Raw genomic sequence first — 20698 nt, 5'->3', positions numbered from 1 at the left:
TTAAAAATACTAAACTAGTTTATGTCTAGACATTGTTATGGCCTTTTCAAATATTTGAATACGTCATACTACACCAGAGCTCTTGACGAGACCTTGCTATTGAACTGAAGAGTTCAGGACTATCCATTCAATGACCTACATACTCGTAGACCAATAACCGCTCCCCAAAAACATCTGCAAGCCAATAGTATAAGTCAACTTCATAAGTGCGAAGATGGAAGATGTAGGGACGTCTTTCCTTGGCGAAGATTATTGGAGACGGATATAGGGCTCGATAACCCTTACCATGAGATATGTACTCGGAAACATCTCGAATTTCGAGCAAAACTGGACCCGCATTATGATACCCCTTGTAAGGGACAGCTATTTGTTCTATATGACCCCTATTTATCACTTTTACTAGGATCTGAATCGATGTTTTATAGTACGGAATTTTTGTAAAATCAAATCGTAAAAGATCGATGCGTGTTTATAAAATTGTAGCGTGTTTCAGATATATCTAAATTGTTGCAATGCATGAATTCTTTTTCCTCTATCACGTTGAGTTTATGAATGATATTGTTCAGAAGAGATACGCGTGTACCGGAATGTGCTTACGAAAATATTACGCGATCGGCCAGTATTTTGCCCGCAAGATTCTTGATTAGTTGTGATCAATTTAAATAAAGTCTATTAAAGTGATCCATTTTGTGGTTATGGTTAAAAAGCATAGCAGTCTCATACTACTGTTGCACGATTAGTCATGTAAAAGCTATGTTTGGGAGCTTTATACAGTTGTAGGTCCAAAACTGAAGAGACTGAAGAATTAAAAGTTCGTAACTTCCGCGCCTAAAACAAAAGTTATTCCGTCAAAAGCGGCAATTTTTCTACTTCCACCACTATTTATATCACCAAGACACATATCATACGCCTTGACTTAACTTGCAAGCCTACAGATTCACACTCTAGAAACCATAGTAATGTTGCCATTATGCAACGGATCCACAAACTACGGAGTATTTCTACGTCATTATGTGCGCCATCGGTGCCAAGTAATCTTGGCGCCCTAGTACTTTATATGGCGAAACTACTATTAAACGTTCGTTGCTCTATATAAGGATGGTTCTGTCTGGTTTGGAGATGACTGGCGAATTTTTTCGCTGTCTGAGATTGTTTTAACTGCCATCGTATATGAAGTATAGTAAGATCGTTCTTTGGGAAGGTAGACTAATGAACTGCGAAAGGCTGCAATAAGTTGGAAAAGCAAGTCTCAGTGGAACACTATTACATGGTCTGAAAGAAATTAGATAGGTTGGATAGAAGTGGATGTATGCGCCCAATCTAAACTGGACCAGAGAGTAGATTGTAAGGATGACTGATCACATTAGTGGGAACGTATATCGGGGAGCATCATATGCATAATCCCTTCGACGATTTATTCGATACTTCAAAACTGTATAGTTAGGTACTCTAGAGAAAGTTTTCAGAGCGATTAAACCTCTGTACAATTCGGTGTAGTTACTATACCGCTGTACTTCAATACCAGAGTTTGCCAGTTGAGTTAGTAAAATAATGGTTCCATAACACCACACAATATTACCATAACCTTCTGTATTGAAGTGTACGAGTGCATATCGGCTCAGTTCCGGCAAACGTATGAACATGTGGGTACTTTACTCTGGCCGGTGACCTTAGAGGTCATTGACCTTACGACCTCGACAGAGTGACTATGATTTTTCTCTCGCAAATATTTTTCGAAAAACTGAATAGGTATTTATATGTTTTAGATACTTTAAAGAAATATTGTTTAGAGATTTGCGTGATTGTTTTGTTGCTAGAGTAATAAAAATAATACTTTAGAATAAATAGAAGTACATTAGTTGTTTATGCTGTGATAAAAGTATTTGCACAGTTGATTGCTCTTTATTGGTCGTGAAGTGTTGAAAACAATTATATTTATTTTTATTGTTTGTTTTATACATACTTACTTTGAACTAAGGTTAACGGGACCTGTACTTTATATAATTTCCTATCTAATAATAAAATTATGTTTCTTGGATAGATTGCATTTTTTTTGTCTATCTGTAAACATCGACTAAATTGCGGCCACTTTTTGATCTGAGTCTAAAACTACATCCAATAACGGGTCTTTAGCAAATAATAATATAATTTTCGAACTGCATTTTTTGCTTCTTATAAAGTTCAATATTCGAAGTCTGACTCATTTGAGAAACTCGATAACACAATTTTCAAAATACAAAAGGCGTAAGAACCATACAACTTTATAGCTTACTATCAACCGCGTCCCGTGGAAACAACCTTCCGCATATAGAGCAAAAAGCTGCCTATATTTTATTCTGATTAAGCTTGCTAACCGCTAAATTCGATCAAATACATCCTGTAGATTCTTCATGAAAGAGGAACAAACTTTCGCATTTATAATATTACTAGATTTCGCCCTCTGAAATCCGGAATTATGTATTCCTAACTTTAATCTTATTGCTGAGCTTATTGAAGACGTTATGGTCATATTACGGTTGCTTTTAATACTAAAATTTTACGCAAGTTGTTCAGACATTTAGTAGCCGTTCTGTTTGCGTTGTAAAATAAATTTGAATGCGGTTTTAACCGCCTCGTACCTATCTCATTTTAACAGCTTTTAGCTGTAAGGATTTGTTCTGTTCAAGATTAAAGCAAATAGCTTGCAGATACTTATGGTCGGTTATACCTAAGGAGTATTTTAATACCACAAGTGGTGAAACTGTAGGTCCCAACCCAACTATGATTTAAACATCTTTCTCAGTCGTTACGGGTAGTCAGAAGCCAGAAAGTCTGACAACCAGTTTTACCCTGGGGGTATTGGGTTTCCCGGTAACCGGGTTGAGGAGGTCAGATAGGGCAGTCGCTCCTTGTAAAACGCTGGTACTCAACTGCATCCGGTTAGACTGAAAGCCGACCCCAACATAGTTGGGAAAAGGCTGCGCAGATGATGACGCAAGTGGTGAAACTGTGGTATATTTTGCTAAACAGATATATGTATAGGAGCACCAATTTTTACACTTTGACATTAATTACTAATTAATATAGGTGTAAACTCATGGCTCGTATAAAGCTGCTAGGCGTTAATAAAGGACGATATCAGATTGCAGCTCAATGACCTCAGAAAACCCTTTGTGAGCTTTACGATTTTCACACCGCGATAACCGTATGGTAGATTCGAATAATTGTTAATCGGTGGTTCAGGTTACTTCCTAACCTTTGTCTCCTAATAGTTCTTGTAGATATTGATTAGATTTCATATTTAATTAAATAGGAAGATAACTAAAAATATTTACTTCAATATCAAAAATGCAAAACTTACTCCGTCGGTTTGTCGCAGTTTTTTTGCCAAAACTGACGAATGGACATACTATTTTTTCCGGGTGCGGGAAAAAGTTATTGCGGTTTGCAGCTGGAACTTGCGAAGAACAACTAGTTTTGTGACATTTTAAATATAATGAATAACAACAAGGAAAATAAATATACATTAGGAATGCACTTTATACAATGACTAATAAAAATAAAGCACGTTCAGTGAGTCACAAGGAAGTCAAAACCCTTCAAACAATCTGGCGTCGAAATGTCCCGACGCTACTTATGTAATAGAATCGTTTTAATAAAACAGGCTCCAGTCCACTGAGTAAGGAAATATAAGTGGAGATGCCATAATGCAGATAGGTCAGGCGCCTTCTTCTAGGTCAAATAGGTACGGTGGGCATGGCCAAAATGATATACAGCTTTCAGATTCTTTGAGACATCTGTCAAAGATTTTTAGTATTGCAAAAAATGGTCAGCTCCAAAGGACGCGTATAGGGGCGAAGACAGTAACGTTCCTCGTCTTCACACACCCGCATTATGGCGCGCTACTTTCTTAAGAGATTTTCCGTTTAAATGGCACCTCCGCTAGTCATTTCGTTCTCCATGCTCCAGTTTATGCCTCGAATTGTTAGGAATATTTAGAACACTACGCAACCAGACTTCATTTTGGGGTTAATGAGGTCCTGAAATTGAGGGTTAGACGTGTAAAGAGAGAATTTGATGATACGGCTGTGTGTGGTTTAGTGATTATTATTTTGTTGTGCCCTATATAGGGGCTTAAGTTAGGTTTAATTATAGGCTGTTGGTAGGGTAAAGGTTGTGTTCTAAATGCCCGTTTTATTCATAAAGGCTTGTTGTAAATGAGAATGACATAGGAATATAAAGGATAAGAAGGATTGATTCTGAGGTGAAAGATTGTATTTTAGTTTGCAACATTTTATAAATCATCAACAGTTTATAGACAATCACTGTGACAGCAATTAGTGAAAAATTAGTTATTTGATACTTTACAAAATTAACACTACATTTTCATAATTTATACCACACATTTCATTTGCAGTATTTTAATGTTTATCTAATTTATGATTATTAAATTATGTACACAGTACTTTATACACATGTATGAATGCATATTTAAGCATGTAAGAAAACCAGAGTATAAATTGTTATGCGTCACTAAACCTATTTAGGTCTGGGTAAACCATGTTATCCTTATTTAAATAATACTGGCGATTTATTAATTAATGCAAAGTATCCATTGATGAGAACTTGCATACTATGTAGGTAGGTATATCACCATATAAGTGTTAGGAAACCAGTGTAAAACCAAAATATCTAATTTTCATTGATTATATTATTATTACCTTGTTATGCTTGCAACTGAAAGATAATTGCAGTTTACTCACACCCTGATAAATGATAATTATGACGTGCAAGATAAATATTGAGAATCGAATCCAAAATAAAATTTTATTAAACTCACTATAAACTACACAATTGGCAAGACTATTTCTATAGCTTTGCGCTATTTGGACCTTACTGCCTTTTGTAAAATATAGAGTAGTGTAGACATTGTAGATTAGGGATACTTACAAGGTTTTCTTTACCAAGATAAGTATATCCTAAAAGAATTGCATCGTATATGTTGTATGTCTCGAGCACATTGTCTTTGCCTTGCACATGCAGTTCTGCACTTACTGAATTTCAATGCATATGCCCAAAATAGTTAATTTTAAAATCTACATTTACCTAGTACTATTATATGGTTTCCAATGAATTTCTAAACTGTGTAATTTATTTCGTAAAATTCTACTGTCTAACTGAATTTATATTTCCTTAATGCTTGGCAAGGCGCGGCCGGTGCCCGGATTGGTGAGTTAAATATACAAAATGGCGGCTTTTTGTCTGTCTGTCCGTCTGTTCACGTGTCGTAGAGCTACACGCTTGGATTGGGTGCAATTTTACGTTTTGTTTTTGACGTTCATTTTGCACTTTACAGCTGCTTGATTTAATAGCTTTATTTGCAGCACCATTTTTTTGTGTGTGTAGGGATCCTATTTTTTTTTTATATAAACAAAGTACCTAATATTTAATTTTTCTTGTTTATTTAGTGTGACAGTTTTTTTTTTGTTCATAGGCATGTATGTGCTTGCAATTTCTTTTCTCGGATACGGTATCACAAGAAAACACGATACCGACGAATTGGGTTAGACAAACTCAAGTGTTTTTTTTTTCTCGTTTATTTTAGAATTATTTTTCAACAAATAGAGATTAGCATACTAGTTACGATTAGGTACAGTTCACGCTTTTGTTAATGTTTATGCACTGTGTATTGTCGGCACGATAATCATGAATGTGGAATTCTTTCATTATACGGATAAACTGCCATTTTTATTGCAAAATATTTTCTCTAATCAATAAATATTGGGCAATAATAACAGCAGTTACCACAAATCACTTTTGTAATTATTAATTCACTGATTGTAATTTAATCGACACTATTAATAGTTGAATCAACTCATTTAAGCGTAGGTTATAGAACACAGATAATTTTGTTATGTTTGCACTTAATACATTCAATGTACACGGGGGTGACATTCTTCGTATTATTATGTATTTTTTTCATTGATATCTTATTACTTACTCATTGAGAATTCAGATAAACTTACAGTTAGAGCTCCTTGGCCTTTAAATAGTTCATATTAATTATTCAATAAAATTATTTATTATTAATATTTGTGTGTACTTAAATGTGTTTAAAATTGACTTCTAGTGTGATAGGTTATGTGTTTTAGGGAAAGAATGTCACCCTAAACTGCACATGCACTGTAAATCGTTGCATGGTTTTGAATTTTTTAAATAGCTTAAGCAATGCATTTTTGGCCCCAAGAATATTTGCCATAAGCTTTGATTGTGAAAAAGGCCCCAAAAATTTAAGAGCTTTAAAATTTAAGTAAAAAATATAAATGGTTTTATTATTCCACCATTGGTTTTGGAAACCTGAAATAATGGTTTCTGGAACTAATGCTATGTGTTCAGATTAATCTGAAACAATTGGCTTACTTAGCAAATCAGACGAACAAAATTGCATTAGGGACTGAATCACTTCACCAAAAAGAAAACTCACTCATAAATTCATTACACGAAAGTACATTTGTAAGTGATTACAATGATCGCAAAAATAAAAGAGATCAAAATTGTCCTTTTCTATGAGCAGTGGGCACAGATTATTTATTACCTCATTTTATATCTTGTGGACAAAAAATAAATTCACTTTTATACAGTAATTACTCACAAATGTACCAAAACCATGCATGATCGCTATCACTCGCTTGCTACACCGCACTTGGAAGCTGTTTTCATACAAACCCTATGTGTCCAGGATATGACATGTCCCCGTTCATCCGGCGTTACGCCAAGTACCTCAATGAGAAGGCGCTTTCCTACAGGACTGTGGCCTTCGACTTCTGCAAGGTTAAGAGGGGGTGAGTTGGACAATATTATACATGATATAGTTTGTTTTAAAAATGAATGAACACATTTAGGATGAGAGTTATAAAGGTTATAATCACATAATATAATATCAAGCTCAGTCTATTTGGGCACCGACAAGATAAACGTCAGTCAATTTTCAAAGTACCAGTTGTTTTGAAAAAATCTGATGTTGTCGGTGAACTTTTGTCTTAATGTTTCATTTTAAAACGAGGATTTATAATGCAGAGAAGCCTGTCTTCTCATCTCATCTTTGATCACGATAAAATGAAATATAAACACGAAAAACAAATAATTTTAAGTACCCACTTACTTTGGTGTCAAAAATGTTTTGATGTAGACACATTATAAAGTGTGTCAGAATAAGATACAATTTTTATACAGAATTTTGGAAAGTACAAAATGTGTATTACGTTGGACATAATCCCACATGTCACAGGAATGACCCTTACAAATAAAGTTAGAGAGTACCTAATCAAATATTTCCTCTCGATCCTCAGCAAGGAGGAAGGTTCCCTCCGCATGATGAACGCTGAAAAGCTTCTGAAGACCCTGCCAGTGCTGCAGGCTCAGCTGGACGGACTCCTGGAGTTCGACTGCACCGCCAACGATCTCACTAATGGCGTTATCAACATGTGCTTCATGCTGCTGTTTAGAGATCTCATCAGGTAATAATCATCATCATCATCAATTTTATCATCGCACTGCTGAGCACAGGACCCCGCTACGCAAAGAAGGATTGAGAATTGATCACCACTTGTTCAATGCGGTTGGTATTCCAGACTTTGTAGTCCATGCTTCCTGGAGATGATTTTGTTTGCCTTTAATCAGTCATCGATGCCCAAGATATACTTAGAAACTACAGGCAATGTTGAAATGCAACCTAGGTAGGAAGAAAAATGCCTATAGAAATGAGTTGGTTCTCGTATACTCCTACATATTGCAGGAATTAAGGAATCATAAATCAAATACTAATTGCGTTGGTTAGGCCAATTTTGGTTTTCGAACTTTTCATTTTAGTGTCAGCGTCTTGTAACTAATATAAAATCGTCCACGTTTCAGATTGTTCGCGTGTTACAACGACGGCATCATCAACCTATTGGAGAAATACTTCGATATGAACAAGAAGAACTGCCGCGAGGCTCTCGATCTCTATAAGAAATTCCTCATCAGGATGGATAGGGTCGGAGAGTTCTTGAAGGTAAAGATAAGATAAAAGTAATTTAAAGTTGGCTGAAAATCATCACTTTTTGATGACAAAAGATATCCCCTAAAATGCCCCCCCCTTCATCACTTTCTATGTGTTTTTGTTGGGAAGAAGAAGTGGTGGAACAAACACCCCAGCAACACAATTCTGTCTGTGGTAAAACTGACTGGTTATAAGTGGTAAAGTTTACTTAACTTATAAGGCTAACCGTTAAAACCACGGTTCCACCTTGTCCCGTGGGACCGATCTTCGGCTCGTACCGGGATAACATAAAGCCTATATTTTACTCGATAAGAATTTAGCTTTCCAACAGTGAAAATATATTTCAAATCGGCTAAGTAGTTTCTGAGCCTTTAGAGCAGAAACAGACAAAAAGTTTTTTCGTCTTTATTATATTAGTAAAGATGTGAACTAAAAATATTCTAGTATTACCAGTACCTACCAGACGCATACTAGGATATTATACTACTAAATTGACACCCTGTAAATGAAGTTACGTTATACACAAATATAAGCGGCCCAAAAGCACATTGAGCTACTCATTCAGTTTTTCAACTCTGCCATGACCTCACAGGCGTGAAAAATAACTTAAAAAAAAAGCAAAACGGTGTAATAGGTTTGTAAATAACTCATTTACGTATAAAGGTAAGAGGTGGGGCGCCACGTAATTCTTATTCGACATATTTACTGCTGTATAAATAACATTGTTGACGTCACAAAACACCTGTGTTGCCAAGTTTTGGGAAAAAAATGTTTACAATTTTTCAAGAAGCAAGTCAAGGTTATTGATATGTTTTTTTTTAGTAAAGTACCTATTTAGATAGTGTATGGTCTGCTTTTCTTTCTTTTGTTTTCTAGTTATTCGTTGTATCTCGAGATTACACTCATGTACCGAGAACTACTTACCGCACCAAGACAAAAAGTAGCCTATATATCCTATTTCAGAGCACTTAAAAAAAACACTTTATATAGTATCCTATAACACCAAATACTTCCTGCGGTTTCTCCGCGTGCCTTGGAACCTGTACTTACCGTACCTAGATTATATTGGCCTATGTCACCCGGAGATTGCGTAGCTTCCCGACATTAAAATATTTTTTTAATCGGTGCAGTAGCCTCGGAGCGTTTAGGATACATACATACACTATGGTACATAGGTTTACAAACAAAAAAATATCTTAAACTTTATAAGTGTATATATAAAATTAAATAAATGAATACCTCTTCCCCAGGTGGCAGAGAACGTGGGTATAGACAAGGGCGACATCCCCGACCTGACCAAAGCCCCCAGCAGCCTGCTCGACGCGCTCGAGGGACACCTCGCCACGCTCGAGGGGAAGAAGGGATCCGCTGCCAACACTCCCACACAGACGGCTAGGTGAGCTAAGTTAAAGTAACAGTCATCCTCCAAGCCTTTTTCCCAACTATGTTGGGGTCGGCTTCCAGTCTAACCGATTCAGTTGAGTACCAGTGCTTTATAAGAAGCGACTGCCTATCTGATCTCCTCAACGTAACAGTCATATTTGTTTCATATTTCTATCAAAATTGCTTCATTTATTAAAAAGCTTTACAAAACCTCAAACCAAACCTAACTTTTACTAATGCAAATATGGAAAATAGCATTGTTTTTACACTGAAGTATGTGTAAGGATGCAAAAAATATTAATAAATTATAATATGACAACTGCATAAAATATCCCACTTACTTGCACACCCCTATGGTCTACTACCAGGAGGTACATACACATCATAAGTACAAATAATATAACCAAAAACATTTTCCTACTATTTCCAGCGCCCAAAAGAACGTAGCGAGCGTAATGGGAGCCCTATCTTCCACATCGTCCTCATTCGGCAACGCGGCCGCGTCCACCCGCCTGGACAACCAGCCCAACGGCGCCTCGCCGCTCTTCATCGACGACACGCTCAAGCAGCAGGCACTGGCTGAAGAGGAAGCTGCCATGAACCAGTATAAGGTAATCATATTATCTGCCTAGAATTTCTCAGCTATGTTGGGGTTGGCTTCCAGTTTAAAGAGATAAATCACGTTTGGTATCGTGGCCACGTCCACCCGACTGGACAATCAGCCGAACGGCGCCTTGACGATAAAAGGACAGTGACATGGAAGTGCAACACTGCCCAGTGTTATGGCTGAAAAAATGTGGTGATTAACAAACTTCCCAGCTAACATAGCTGTCTTTCAGTCTATTACAATAAATTTTTCGATTACAATGAGTTTTACAGTACATTATTACTGCTATAGTTTTATTTAAAAAAAATACACTGTTAATGTGAAGAAGATTATGTATAATCAAACGATTTGGTCCATACTTTCTGACATATTTCTTTGCAAAATCTTTCACAGAAACTTTATCATGTAATCTGCGAACTATTGTTACGTGTAAACGGACTACCTAATAATGTTCTATGAACTTATACCAATAATAGCATGCTACCTTCTAACTATCTGACCTAACAAATAATAATAAGCAATTTGTTTACCTAACGATGGTTTATAGGGCATACGGGCTTGGACAACTAAAGGGATATTAGCTAGATGTAACATCCAAACCTTCAAAGTGAGTTCTTTCTGTCCACTGTGACTAATATAGGTCCAATTTAGATATTAACCATAGACTGTAGGTCCATGTTTTAAAATTGGTATGTAAACCTTTTTAATACACTGTACTTATTCATTCGAGAATAACTCCAACTAGTTTGTTTTGCAATAGTAATTCACCTAGCCATATCTAATGTTTTGTGCAGAGTCTAGCTGTCATTTTTCACTGACAGCAACTGTCAACTGCACCAAAAAATAATATTTAGTCATTGGTGTCTAAAATACACGTAGAAAATAAATAATAACATAGTTGGAAAGTTACATTATTATTTGCCTGCTCTGGAGTCGAATCTGTACTTCAGTAAGAGGCTGGTTGGTGTTTTAACTACTAAGGTCATCAGGATTTTTTTTTTTTACAAATTTTCATACGGTAACAAAATTTCAGGTTCGCTTATACCAAGGTGAAGAGTGGACGGGGGAGGAAGACGTTAATGAGATAGTAGTAAGATATACACACTAGGGGTTGCTTTAGGGAACGCTTTGGGCTCTGCGGTTATTGTATGTCTCATATTTGTTATATGTTTTGTGAATATTGGCTATTTTCAACCTTAGGGAATTGCGTCGTGCAACTGGGTAAAAAAGTGCTTATGGTTCCCGTTCATCTTCATGTCAAAGTTCATCGAAGGCAATTGATAAACCCACAGATAGGTTTGAAGGAGTAATCAGGATATTCATATTATTATAAAGGGACAATATTCTGGAGGAAATAAAGCTGTTTCAATCATGGGATGTTGGTATATAATGCCAGGCAATGTACAGTATTTACCAAAGTTTATATTAAACCTTCTGCCTTATGCACTAGCATAAATTAAGATGATGTATGTTTGTCTGTCTTCACATAGAAAACATTCCTTGCCATACAATATATCTTCATAAAGCTTTGAGTATTTCTGTTTGTGGGATTTATCCATATTTATGTGACATCGTTACATTACATGTTTTACTTGATACACACCTTCATACATTGCACATTTGTTTTCTGTCACACATTCGCAAATTATCATCAGCACACACAATATGGTGTTTTTAATTACCGAGTCTGAGGTTTAATAAATAAAATAATTCCACACATTTTTGTGTTTATAAAAAGTTGATATCTGTTGTGCACAAAAATATAAAACATCACTCGAAAACATATTTCAAAACTTTCTTTTATCGAAATACTGAAACGTCCTCTCACTTACAATTCTTCCTATCGGAGCAATTAAATGATATTTGACCAGCTTATAAAATTGAGTGACGTTTCAGTATTCTGCCTTCCACTGTAAAACACAACATTCTATCACACCATACGCTTACCGGTGGCGGTCACTCCCCACAATTCCACCCAACAACTAAAACCGTCCTTACTCCCACAGAATAAGGTGCAATCTCCAACGAACGCGGCGAACAACCCGTTCCTGTCATCGGCGCCGACCAATCAGAATGCGTCTATTGTGGACCTGTTTGGGCCTTCGCCCGCCGATACCACTAGTACTACGAGCAAGGCGAGCGATGATCTGTTGTCTTTGGGCAATCCGTTCGCTGATAATATGTTTGGAGGTAAGGAGTTATTATATAATGTCGATTTAAAAATAGGGTAGAAAAAATATACCATGTATGATAATATTTATGGTTCTTGTTAATGTTATGAAAAGATAGTGATGAGAATTTGATGTATCGATAAGATTTGTCGATGGTACGAATGTAATTAAAATCGGTTAGGATGTTTTACAAGATTTTTGTAGGTCGCAAATTTGGAACAAGACATTAGTAAGTAAACTGTTACAACAGATATGCAGGAGAAATTAAATAATGAAAGATAAATGAATTCCTGAAAGAATCGATATTGTAAATACAGTTTTGGAGTCTTAGGATTTCAATTTTAAAGATTGCAGATGACAGAGAAAAGATGTATTAACCTGATTGACTCAATATGTACGTACAACTAATTCAAAAGTAACTAAATTAAACAAATATACGTAAATTACCTAACTGACTAAAATTATGACTGACTAACTAAAAGTTATTGTTTAATACTGTAAATTAATTATTAATTTTCCTCCACTAAATAATTTTAGTCGGACACAAAACTTAAGGAACATATTATCAAAACACAATTTTATACAAGTTAAAATGTACAAATTGTTACACCGTATTGTAAATAATTTTGGTGCTTACAAAAGTATTGGAAAAGGGAAAGCACCACACCTATTAGAACCACTGTAATATAAAGCACATCCCTTATTAGCTTAATGGGGATGGTTAGAGCACAATACACTGTATTCACACAGACGTAAGGTTTAATATCACATGTCGCCACAACAAACTGAATACCGATGCAGTACACAACTTTTGAAATTATATTAAGACCAGATTAATTGATACATTGTGATGCCCCTTAATAACGTAAGTTTTGCACTATTCATTACCTATAATATCTTAATCTATTGAAAACTTATTCATTCAATAAAAGTAGAAATAAATTTTCGACTTAAGCGTAATTAGGGGGCTAATTAACAATACATATAAAACTACGCAGACAACGTTAAACCATCATAAATATTCATTTCACTCATAAAAAAAGTCAGCTACCATTTTAGTAGTACTGCATTGTTATTAAGTGCGGCAACACTTTTAGCGGCGCCTGCGGGGACGGCGCCGGCGTGGCCGCAACAGCCCAGCAACGGCTTCGCCGCCTTCCCGGCACAACCACAGAACAACTCCTTTGTGTCCGAGGCTAACTTCTCTAACGTTTTTGATAACACTGACTCGGCAGGTGAGCTTCCACTAGTAGTTCTTGTGCTGGGGTTGCCGTGTTGTTTGGGGAATTCTACCATTTTGGTAGAAATTGGTTTTATTTAAAAATATATTCAATTAAATATTCTCGTATGAGGCAATTATTCAATATGTAGAAAATTTTATATGTGTAACAAATAGCACGACAGCCCGAACTTTGCTTAAGCTAAAAATCTATTTCTGGTGATGGGATCACTATCAATGTAAATTCTATACTTATGTACTATGTTTTGTATATTTAAATGTCATATATTTCTTGTGCAAGCTGCCGCGGCTAATCCGTTCATGGGTATGGGAGACCTCACACAGCCGATATCCGCGTCGCCCGCCCGTCCCCCTCCCCCCGCCATCCCCCCACAGCCCAAGTCCGCGTTCGACGACCTCGAGGACGCCATGCGCATGTCTCTGGGAGGCTCCCCGGCCAAAGCCCCGCAGCCAATCACGCAACAGCCGCAGCCAATGGCAGCCCAGCCTTTCAGTGACGTCATGTCCATGCCGATGTCTCAGCCAATGATGTTCGGCTCGCCAGCGCGACAACCCATGATGCCGATGGGAGCGACCGGTTCGATATTCAAACATTTAAATGGACCGTTTTCATTGTTGTTTTTTTTTTAATAGCTTGCAGAGTTGCCAGTAATCTACGTCGTGTGCGCTTTTTTAATTTCGATTCACAGGACTTTTAGTTTTTAGTTACCCCTTGCACAGGTTTTTGTGTCGCATTAATTTGTAAATAAGCCAGTGTTTAGTTATTTTATTTGTGTATTTGTTTTATGTTCAAATTTTGCTGTGACATGTTCATTGTCCTTGTGTATGTTGATGATAGCACGAAAAACCATGTCATCTGTCTCCGAAATCACAAAAATTTTATGCTCATTGCATAGTATGCTATGTTTAATTCAAAACCATTAAAACACCGCATTAATAACTAAATAATATTTACGTTCCGCTTTCTGATTTAGTTTTTATTTATCGACATCAAACACGGCTGAAATACCTCATATGTTATTATTTATCTCATATATCATAAGAATCAATTAAATATAAACGTTATGTCGACTAACTAAGGTGCATTACAGGTCAGCAACCACAGCAGCAACAAGGCAAGGTGTTGACAGGTGATCTGGACTCCTCGCTCGCCCAACTGGCCAACAATCTATCTATCAACAAAACCGCTACAGCTCAGAAGTAAGTTAAAACCTCTTTACCAAAAAAACCTTCTTTGTATACTCCTACACTCATTGTCTTGTGCTAAAAGTAGTTTGGTCAAGTTTCAGTCAAAAGTTTAGATTAAAAAAAAAGAAGATCGTTCTAAATTCAAATTGGTATTGACATTACTTTCAATGCTTGTCACTATGTGCTTACTCAGATACACTTGCCTATGCCAAAACATACTCACTTTTGAATTCACTTTAGCTTCATGGCCTAACAAACACTCACTACTTAGACACCATACAAAACTTTTTGACTGAAACTTAACGCGTTTAATACGAGTGCTGTCAAGTGATTATAGCTAGTTCAACGCCATGATATCTCTTAGGAAATACCATGACGTTATAAGCACCAGTTTTCCTTTTTATAATAATTCTACTGTAAGACAAGTTGCCTTGCCAAATGAATTTATGAGTGGCAGAACTCTTAGATCCATTTTAGAAAGGTTACTTGTAAGTATAGTGAAAGCATTACCACGACTATAGACACTATGATGTTTTCAATTCAAATAAAAACGCCATCTTTAAATTTGGTAACAAATGTTGCCATACAACAAAAAAAGAATTACCTAAAAGATGCGTTCGTGATTAAATTTTTGCGAACTAATGTAATGCTTTCACCCGTACGTCGGTACGTCGCATGTACTCACACCAATTGTGGTGTCGACTAGACCGATGCAGTGGAACTCGCCGAAGAATGCATCCAAACCTGGACAAACGTGGACGCCGCAGCCGATGCAGGCCACCACGGGCGCCGGGTACCGACCAATGGTAAGACACCGCTTCACACACACGTAGTTTCATAGTTGGCAGAATTGTTCACGCCATATGTAGCTTATAAAATATAGTGAAAATTTTAATTTGTTTAAAATGTAATTTGGGGATGGAGGGATATTTTTTATAGGCAACAATTTATTTTAAACTTTAGCTTTAAAGGATTTTTAGTACTTACTTTTTTGTTGCAATTTATAGCTTCTATAGTTTTGGCACAGCAAAGCAAGCGAGGTGTGCACGATTCTGGCAATGTATACCCTCGGTCCATGATCTCTCAACATACAAAAAAACTGAAAAAAAAAAAAAAAACAAGTGACACGTAGTATTTTTGTCCCCATTTTTATTTATACTATCCGAATATACCTAGAATTTTATTTAAAGTAGTTGTATTCATTTCTTTGAGAACCATCGGACCTTTTAAGTTAAACCAAATACAAGCAGCATTAGAGCAAGTTGCTTTAAATGTCGCATCGGTATGCTAAAACCTTGTTTGCTTTCAAAGCTCGCTCTTTTATGTTCTTTCTTCCCGTAGCATGCCTTCCTTTTTGCGTTGCAGGGCCCAGGCATGAATCTTCCACCAATGCCCCATACTATGCCCCATGCATATCATCCCCCGCATTATATTATGGTAAGTTTGCTATATTTTTTGTTTCTTTTTTTTTTTTTGCTTAGCGTAGTTTTTTGTGTAGTTTAGACTTTTTAGTTGATTTTTTTTTGATGTTGCAACACTGTTGTGTAACTGTTTAGGGAACTGTGATTTAGATGATTTCGTTTTCCGATTTATTTTGTTCAGTATGGACTTGGTTCTTTTGAGTGGTTTGCAAATCACGGAATATAATTATTTTCATCTACTATACTCTTCGATTGTCCACTTAAAGAGCCAAGACCATACAAAAATAATTCAATTTACCAAAAAGGTTTGAAAGATGTTTTGCATGTATGAATGATAGTATGAAACTTCTGCACGAACTGTTCTCATGTCACCTCATCTTTTGTCTGAGAATGTTAAGTGTTGTCATTCAGTGTTATTAATTTCCTATGAATACACTCTAACTGTTTTCTTTTTGAACTTGAGAAAATTTCAATTTCTTCAGCCACCTTTAGACAGCTCTACTCATTCAAGATTGTGTAAGGTAAATTATTGTAGGAGACTTCTAGAACTCAATTTTTTCACAGCAGTATGGTAAGGAATGTTTGGTTTTAGTATAGTAATGTTCAAAGATAAATTCCTACCCACAGCAACAGCCAGGCATGGTAATGGGCATGCAAGGAGCGCCCATGATGCCGATGGGAATGGTACAACCCATGCGGCCCGCCGTGCCCCCACAACCCACCACTAACCAATTCAGCTAAACACTACACATCATTCTGAAGGTTTACGTTCAAAAACGACCCGACTGCTTAAAACTAAACCTTAATATAAGACTCACAAGTCTAAATATAAGATTATTTTGATGTAATAGCGAAAGTATTATATTTAGTAATTTTTTAAATAGGTTTTTGTTGGAATTGAAATTATGATAGGGTTTTTGAGCTCAATTTTTTTATTTAATGTGAATGAAATTACTAATCTTATTTTTAAGATTTTAGTCACTTCTGTAATATTGTTTTTTATGTGAGATCACAGGCTTTGTCTTGAAATTATCATGTGTTAGCTAACATCTTCACAAAATACTTGTTTTGTTGTCAAGTATGTTTGTGAAATGATTAAGCAGTCGGGTCATTGTCATTATAAGCTGACATGTAATCGGTAGGTCGCTTATGATTTAAGTGCACCGTTCTGTTGCAATTTCTAAACGGAAGATATTAATGTCAATCAAGATGCGTTCATCGGAAGTTAGGGTTGCAAGTCGAAAAAAAAAACTAGTTATTTTTTGAAGTTACCTGTATTTAATAGTTTGGTGGGAAAATCTATTGAGTGGTATTGTTCAGCTTCAGATTTTAATAATTTGTTTACTATCCTATCAACTTAAAAACTTTTTTTGAACTTAATATTGATTATTATGACAAAATTTTAGCAATGTTTTATACGAATATATTTTGTCTATCAATTATGATTATTACATTATGAATACTTAGTTTTGAAACAAACTATGTTTATGTATTTAAATTAAATGATTACAGGTTATCTTTACTTCGATGATTTCTTTTCAATTAAATCATTTTTATTTGTCTTATGAATTATAAATTTCTTATGAAAAAGGTGCGCAAAATTTTTATTTTTTCAAAATTATACACATCACATTCCATAATTTTGTACAAAGGAAAAATAATTTATTGTAAAGTGCTCGGTTATTTAGTTTATTTCCTACCTTCGGCATAGTCAGTATTTATGAATTGGAATTGAAGTGAGTTCTAATTTTCTTTATTCACTTTTCTAATTATTCGGCTGAAGTAAGTTTAATTTTCAGCATCAGATGCATAAATCGTTAAAATCATAGTTATATCGGGTAGTCGTCACATAGGTACCCTTAAATAATACTATTCTATAACTTGAACTATGTACTAAATAATTATATTATGTGTATAAAAATGAATACTTGCATATTTAGTCATTTACTAAGCCTACGTGTTTTGAATGCGATGTACTTTTAGCCTCAAACTGGTTGAAAATACAATCGATTGTCAAATACTTATTTCCATATCCTCCAGTTATTTTATGTAAAAACTGTATTTGTCATATAGAATATTATGTATAGAGGGTTATGCATTAGATTGTTATAAAATTAGACGTTACGGGTGTATATTATAAATGTATGACTGTTGTGAATATATGAACTAGGTGCTTGCTTTTTCAAGGCCCTATTTCACGATTCAGCAAAAACCTAAATTGAAAATATTAATTGCAATGAATTTTAAAGGATCAATTCGATAATCCTGTGTATGGGACCCAAAATCAGCTTGAATATTCACTCGTTTATCGTTCTAAAATAATTCCTGTTTTGGAGCGTTAAAAATTTGAAATTCAACGACTTAAAATACAGTTGGATATTGCCAAATATATCGGAACATAAGTCTACGCCCTTACTTTATATAATCTTAACAGTTATTAGCAATACTTTGTACAAATGTATTAGTCGAAGAAAAAAAACCGTTCGCTTCTTGTGATATTTCATTTTTAAAGACTGCATTCTATATTTTGAAGTATTAAAATATGCTTTATTTTTATGAACACATTTCTTATATCTATCGTTTGGACAAAGTATTGTGTGATTGTTGCCATCGTGAACGCGTACATAATAAAATTAAATCACCCGTGATTTTCGTATGGCAACACCTTAAATGTTGCTGCACTTTTCAGTGTTACTCGTAAAATATATATTCACAGGTATATGTAGCTGTATAAACATGGTTATACTATAGAATAGAAGCAAGGGATACTGTTTGAACTTGAAACAGCTCAGCCATGTGAAATAGGTAGATGGTGTATGTAAATATAGGTGTTGCATAGTACACAATGCTATCTAAACCTAATATGTTACTCCGCTAGCTTATTCTACAATATAAAGGCCAGTGATCGTCTGTATTTCGTTATTAATAGTATTGCTAAAGTCAGATTACTCAACACTGATTGTAAGCATGACTTGTAACGTCGGTACATTTTCTTATGCAGCTGATTTTAGCAGTATTACGCAGTTATAATGCTGGCTTCGTAGGCGTGTTTTAGTGAGCAAAGATAGTGCTAAATGTTAGGCTAATTTGATAATCCAAATTAATGATATATGATATCATTTGCAATATATGTTTGAGATCTGTTGAATTGATTATTTCATCAGTTGAAATGATTGCTAGTATTTTTGTGCAATATTTTTTCTTTTTTTTTTCCTGGCAACACTTATATTGGTATAATAATCTGTTACTTTAATGTGTACTTGAATTAGATATCCCTTCTACAGGCTTATTGCATAGTAAAGACAGCGTATCCATATAGTTTTGAAGTATTATGATTTGAACGTAAAGGACCAGTGATTTGGTAGATGTTTCAGTTGGCCATACTGTACTTCTTAGACGCATGCTGTGATGTCAGATGGATTCGACTGACTTATTTCAAATAGGTGGGATTCCCTCTTAGTTAACATTATAAGTTTCTTTTTATAAGAGAATACTAGTTAAACCACAATTTTTGAATTAGTTTTTAGTACTCATAGCGGCCTTTAAAATTTTTAAGTTGTAAATTTTATTCATTTATTTTTATCAATGTACCTACTGAGTTACGTTTTTATGTAAATATCCCTTCTATGTTATTTACTAGCTCTGTCTTTAGATATTCAATTTAGTTTATTTATGAAAGTAATAAATAAATAAATCAATTAATATTATTTTTTCGTTTTTTATTTAGTTTACCCCTTTGTTGCTTTAACCCAAGGGTCCAGATCGAGCCTATCCAAAATGGAGATATAAGTTCAAAAAGCCCTAGGATTTCCTTTAAAATAGTATAGTTGATCGGCTATCAATAGATCAAAGAATATATTTGTCTATATACTAGAATATTGCGTGTCTGTTTACCTCTTATTCCTATGACAATACAATAAATTATGTAACGGCCTGTTTGTGTCTAAGAAAATGATTGGACTGTCCTAGAGAAATATGCTTGAAGCTTGGTGTCACCGTTCGCAGTTATACACATTCATTCCTAGGACAGTCCAGATTTACCTATAACCTAGTCGTATATTCAAGATCACAGTATTAAAGTAGCACTTCATAGGTGTCTATCAGAAATTATTGTATAGCTGTTAAAAGCAATTTAGCTCGATAAAGTATTGAAGGTGACTTTGTGATCCCCAAATAATGTTATCGTATCAAAAATGTACGGGAACTAAGAACTACTCAACTCTTAACGAGTTACGCTCGTTATAAGATTTATTTAGGGATTAAAAAGTGACCTATGGGAAAATATATTTTTGTTAGGAGCGAAGTGTTCTATCTACTTGTATGAACAATAATTTATTGTAACAATGTTTCTCAAACGAAACTACCTACTTCTAAAGCTTTTGAAAGTTGTGTACTTATCTTGTTGAATCTCAAATAGTGGGGCGATTGATCTATCTATAAACACAATAAATTAATAAAAGTTATTCATCAGTGTTTCATTTTCCTAACTAATATTTAAGATTACATACACTACTTACTTTCTATAACGCAATATCAAGGTTTCTGCGTACCCTACTATGAAGACTGACCTTTTCAAAACCTAATTTAATCCTCGGTAAATATTAAACAGGACACTATAGTTTAGTTAATCAACATACAGATACAAGTAAAATTACAAGCCAAATCAACCCT

At 35.1% G+C, this 20698-nt stretch overlaps 1 protein-coding gene across 8 annotated transcripts in view; it reads left to right on the top strand.

The window, feature by feature from the left end:
- The window catches only part of Lap (like-AP180), a 41972-nt gene extending 22238 nt beyond the window's left edge, over positions 1-19734 (top strand). The window contains exons 4-17 of one of the 8 annotated variants that reach the window (XM_021331588.3): positions 5188-5208; positions 6719-6821; positions 7329-7496; positions 7891-8029; positions 9268-9413; positions 9831-10011; positions 11041-11097; positions 12014-12197; positions 13276-13413; positions 13699-13995; positions 14510-14618; positions 15313-15412; positions 15972-16043; positions 16655-19734. In XM_021331588.3, the coding sequence (XP_021187263.3) occupies positions 5188-5208; positions 6719-6821; positions 7329-7496; positions 7891-8029; positions 9268-9413; positions 9831-10011; positions 11041-11097; positions 12014-12197; positions 13276-13413; positions 13699-13995; positions 14510-14618; positions 15313-15412; positions 15972-16043; positions 16655-16768 (1829 nt within the window). In that variant the 3' untranslated portion in view covers positions 16769-19734. The remainder of the gene's footprint in view (positions 1-5187; positions 5209-6718; positions 6822-7328; positions 7497-7890; positions 8030-9267; positions 9414-9830; positions 10012-11040; positions 11098-12013; positions 12198-13275; positions 13414-13698; positions 13996-14509; positions 14619-15312; positions 15413-15971; positions 16044-16654) is intronic. The other 7 variants (XM_049837683.2, XM_021331590.3, XM_021331594.3 and 4 more) reach the window with 7 other exon arrangements.
- The last annotated feature ends 964 nt before the right edge of the window (positions 19735-20698 follow it).

This window comes from Helicoverpa armigera, chromosome 23, assembly GCF_030705265.1.
Source record: "Helicoverpa armigera isolate CAAS_96S chromosome 23, ASM3070526v1, whole genome shotgun sequence".
NCBI classification, from domain to species: Eukaryota; Metazoa; Arthropoda; class Insecta; order Lepidoptera; family Noctuidae; genus Helicoverpa; species Helicoverpa armigera.
Note: the sequence above shows the minus strand (reverse complement) of the source record. Positions and strands in the feature narration are given on the sequence as shown.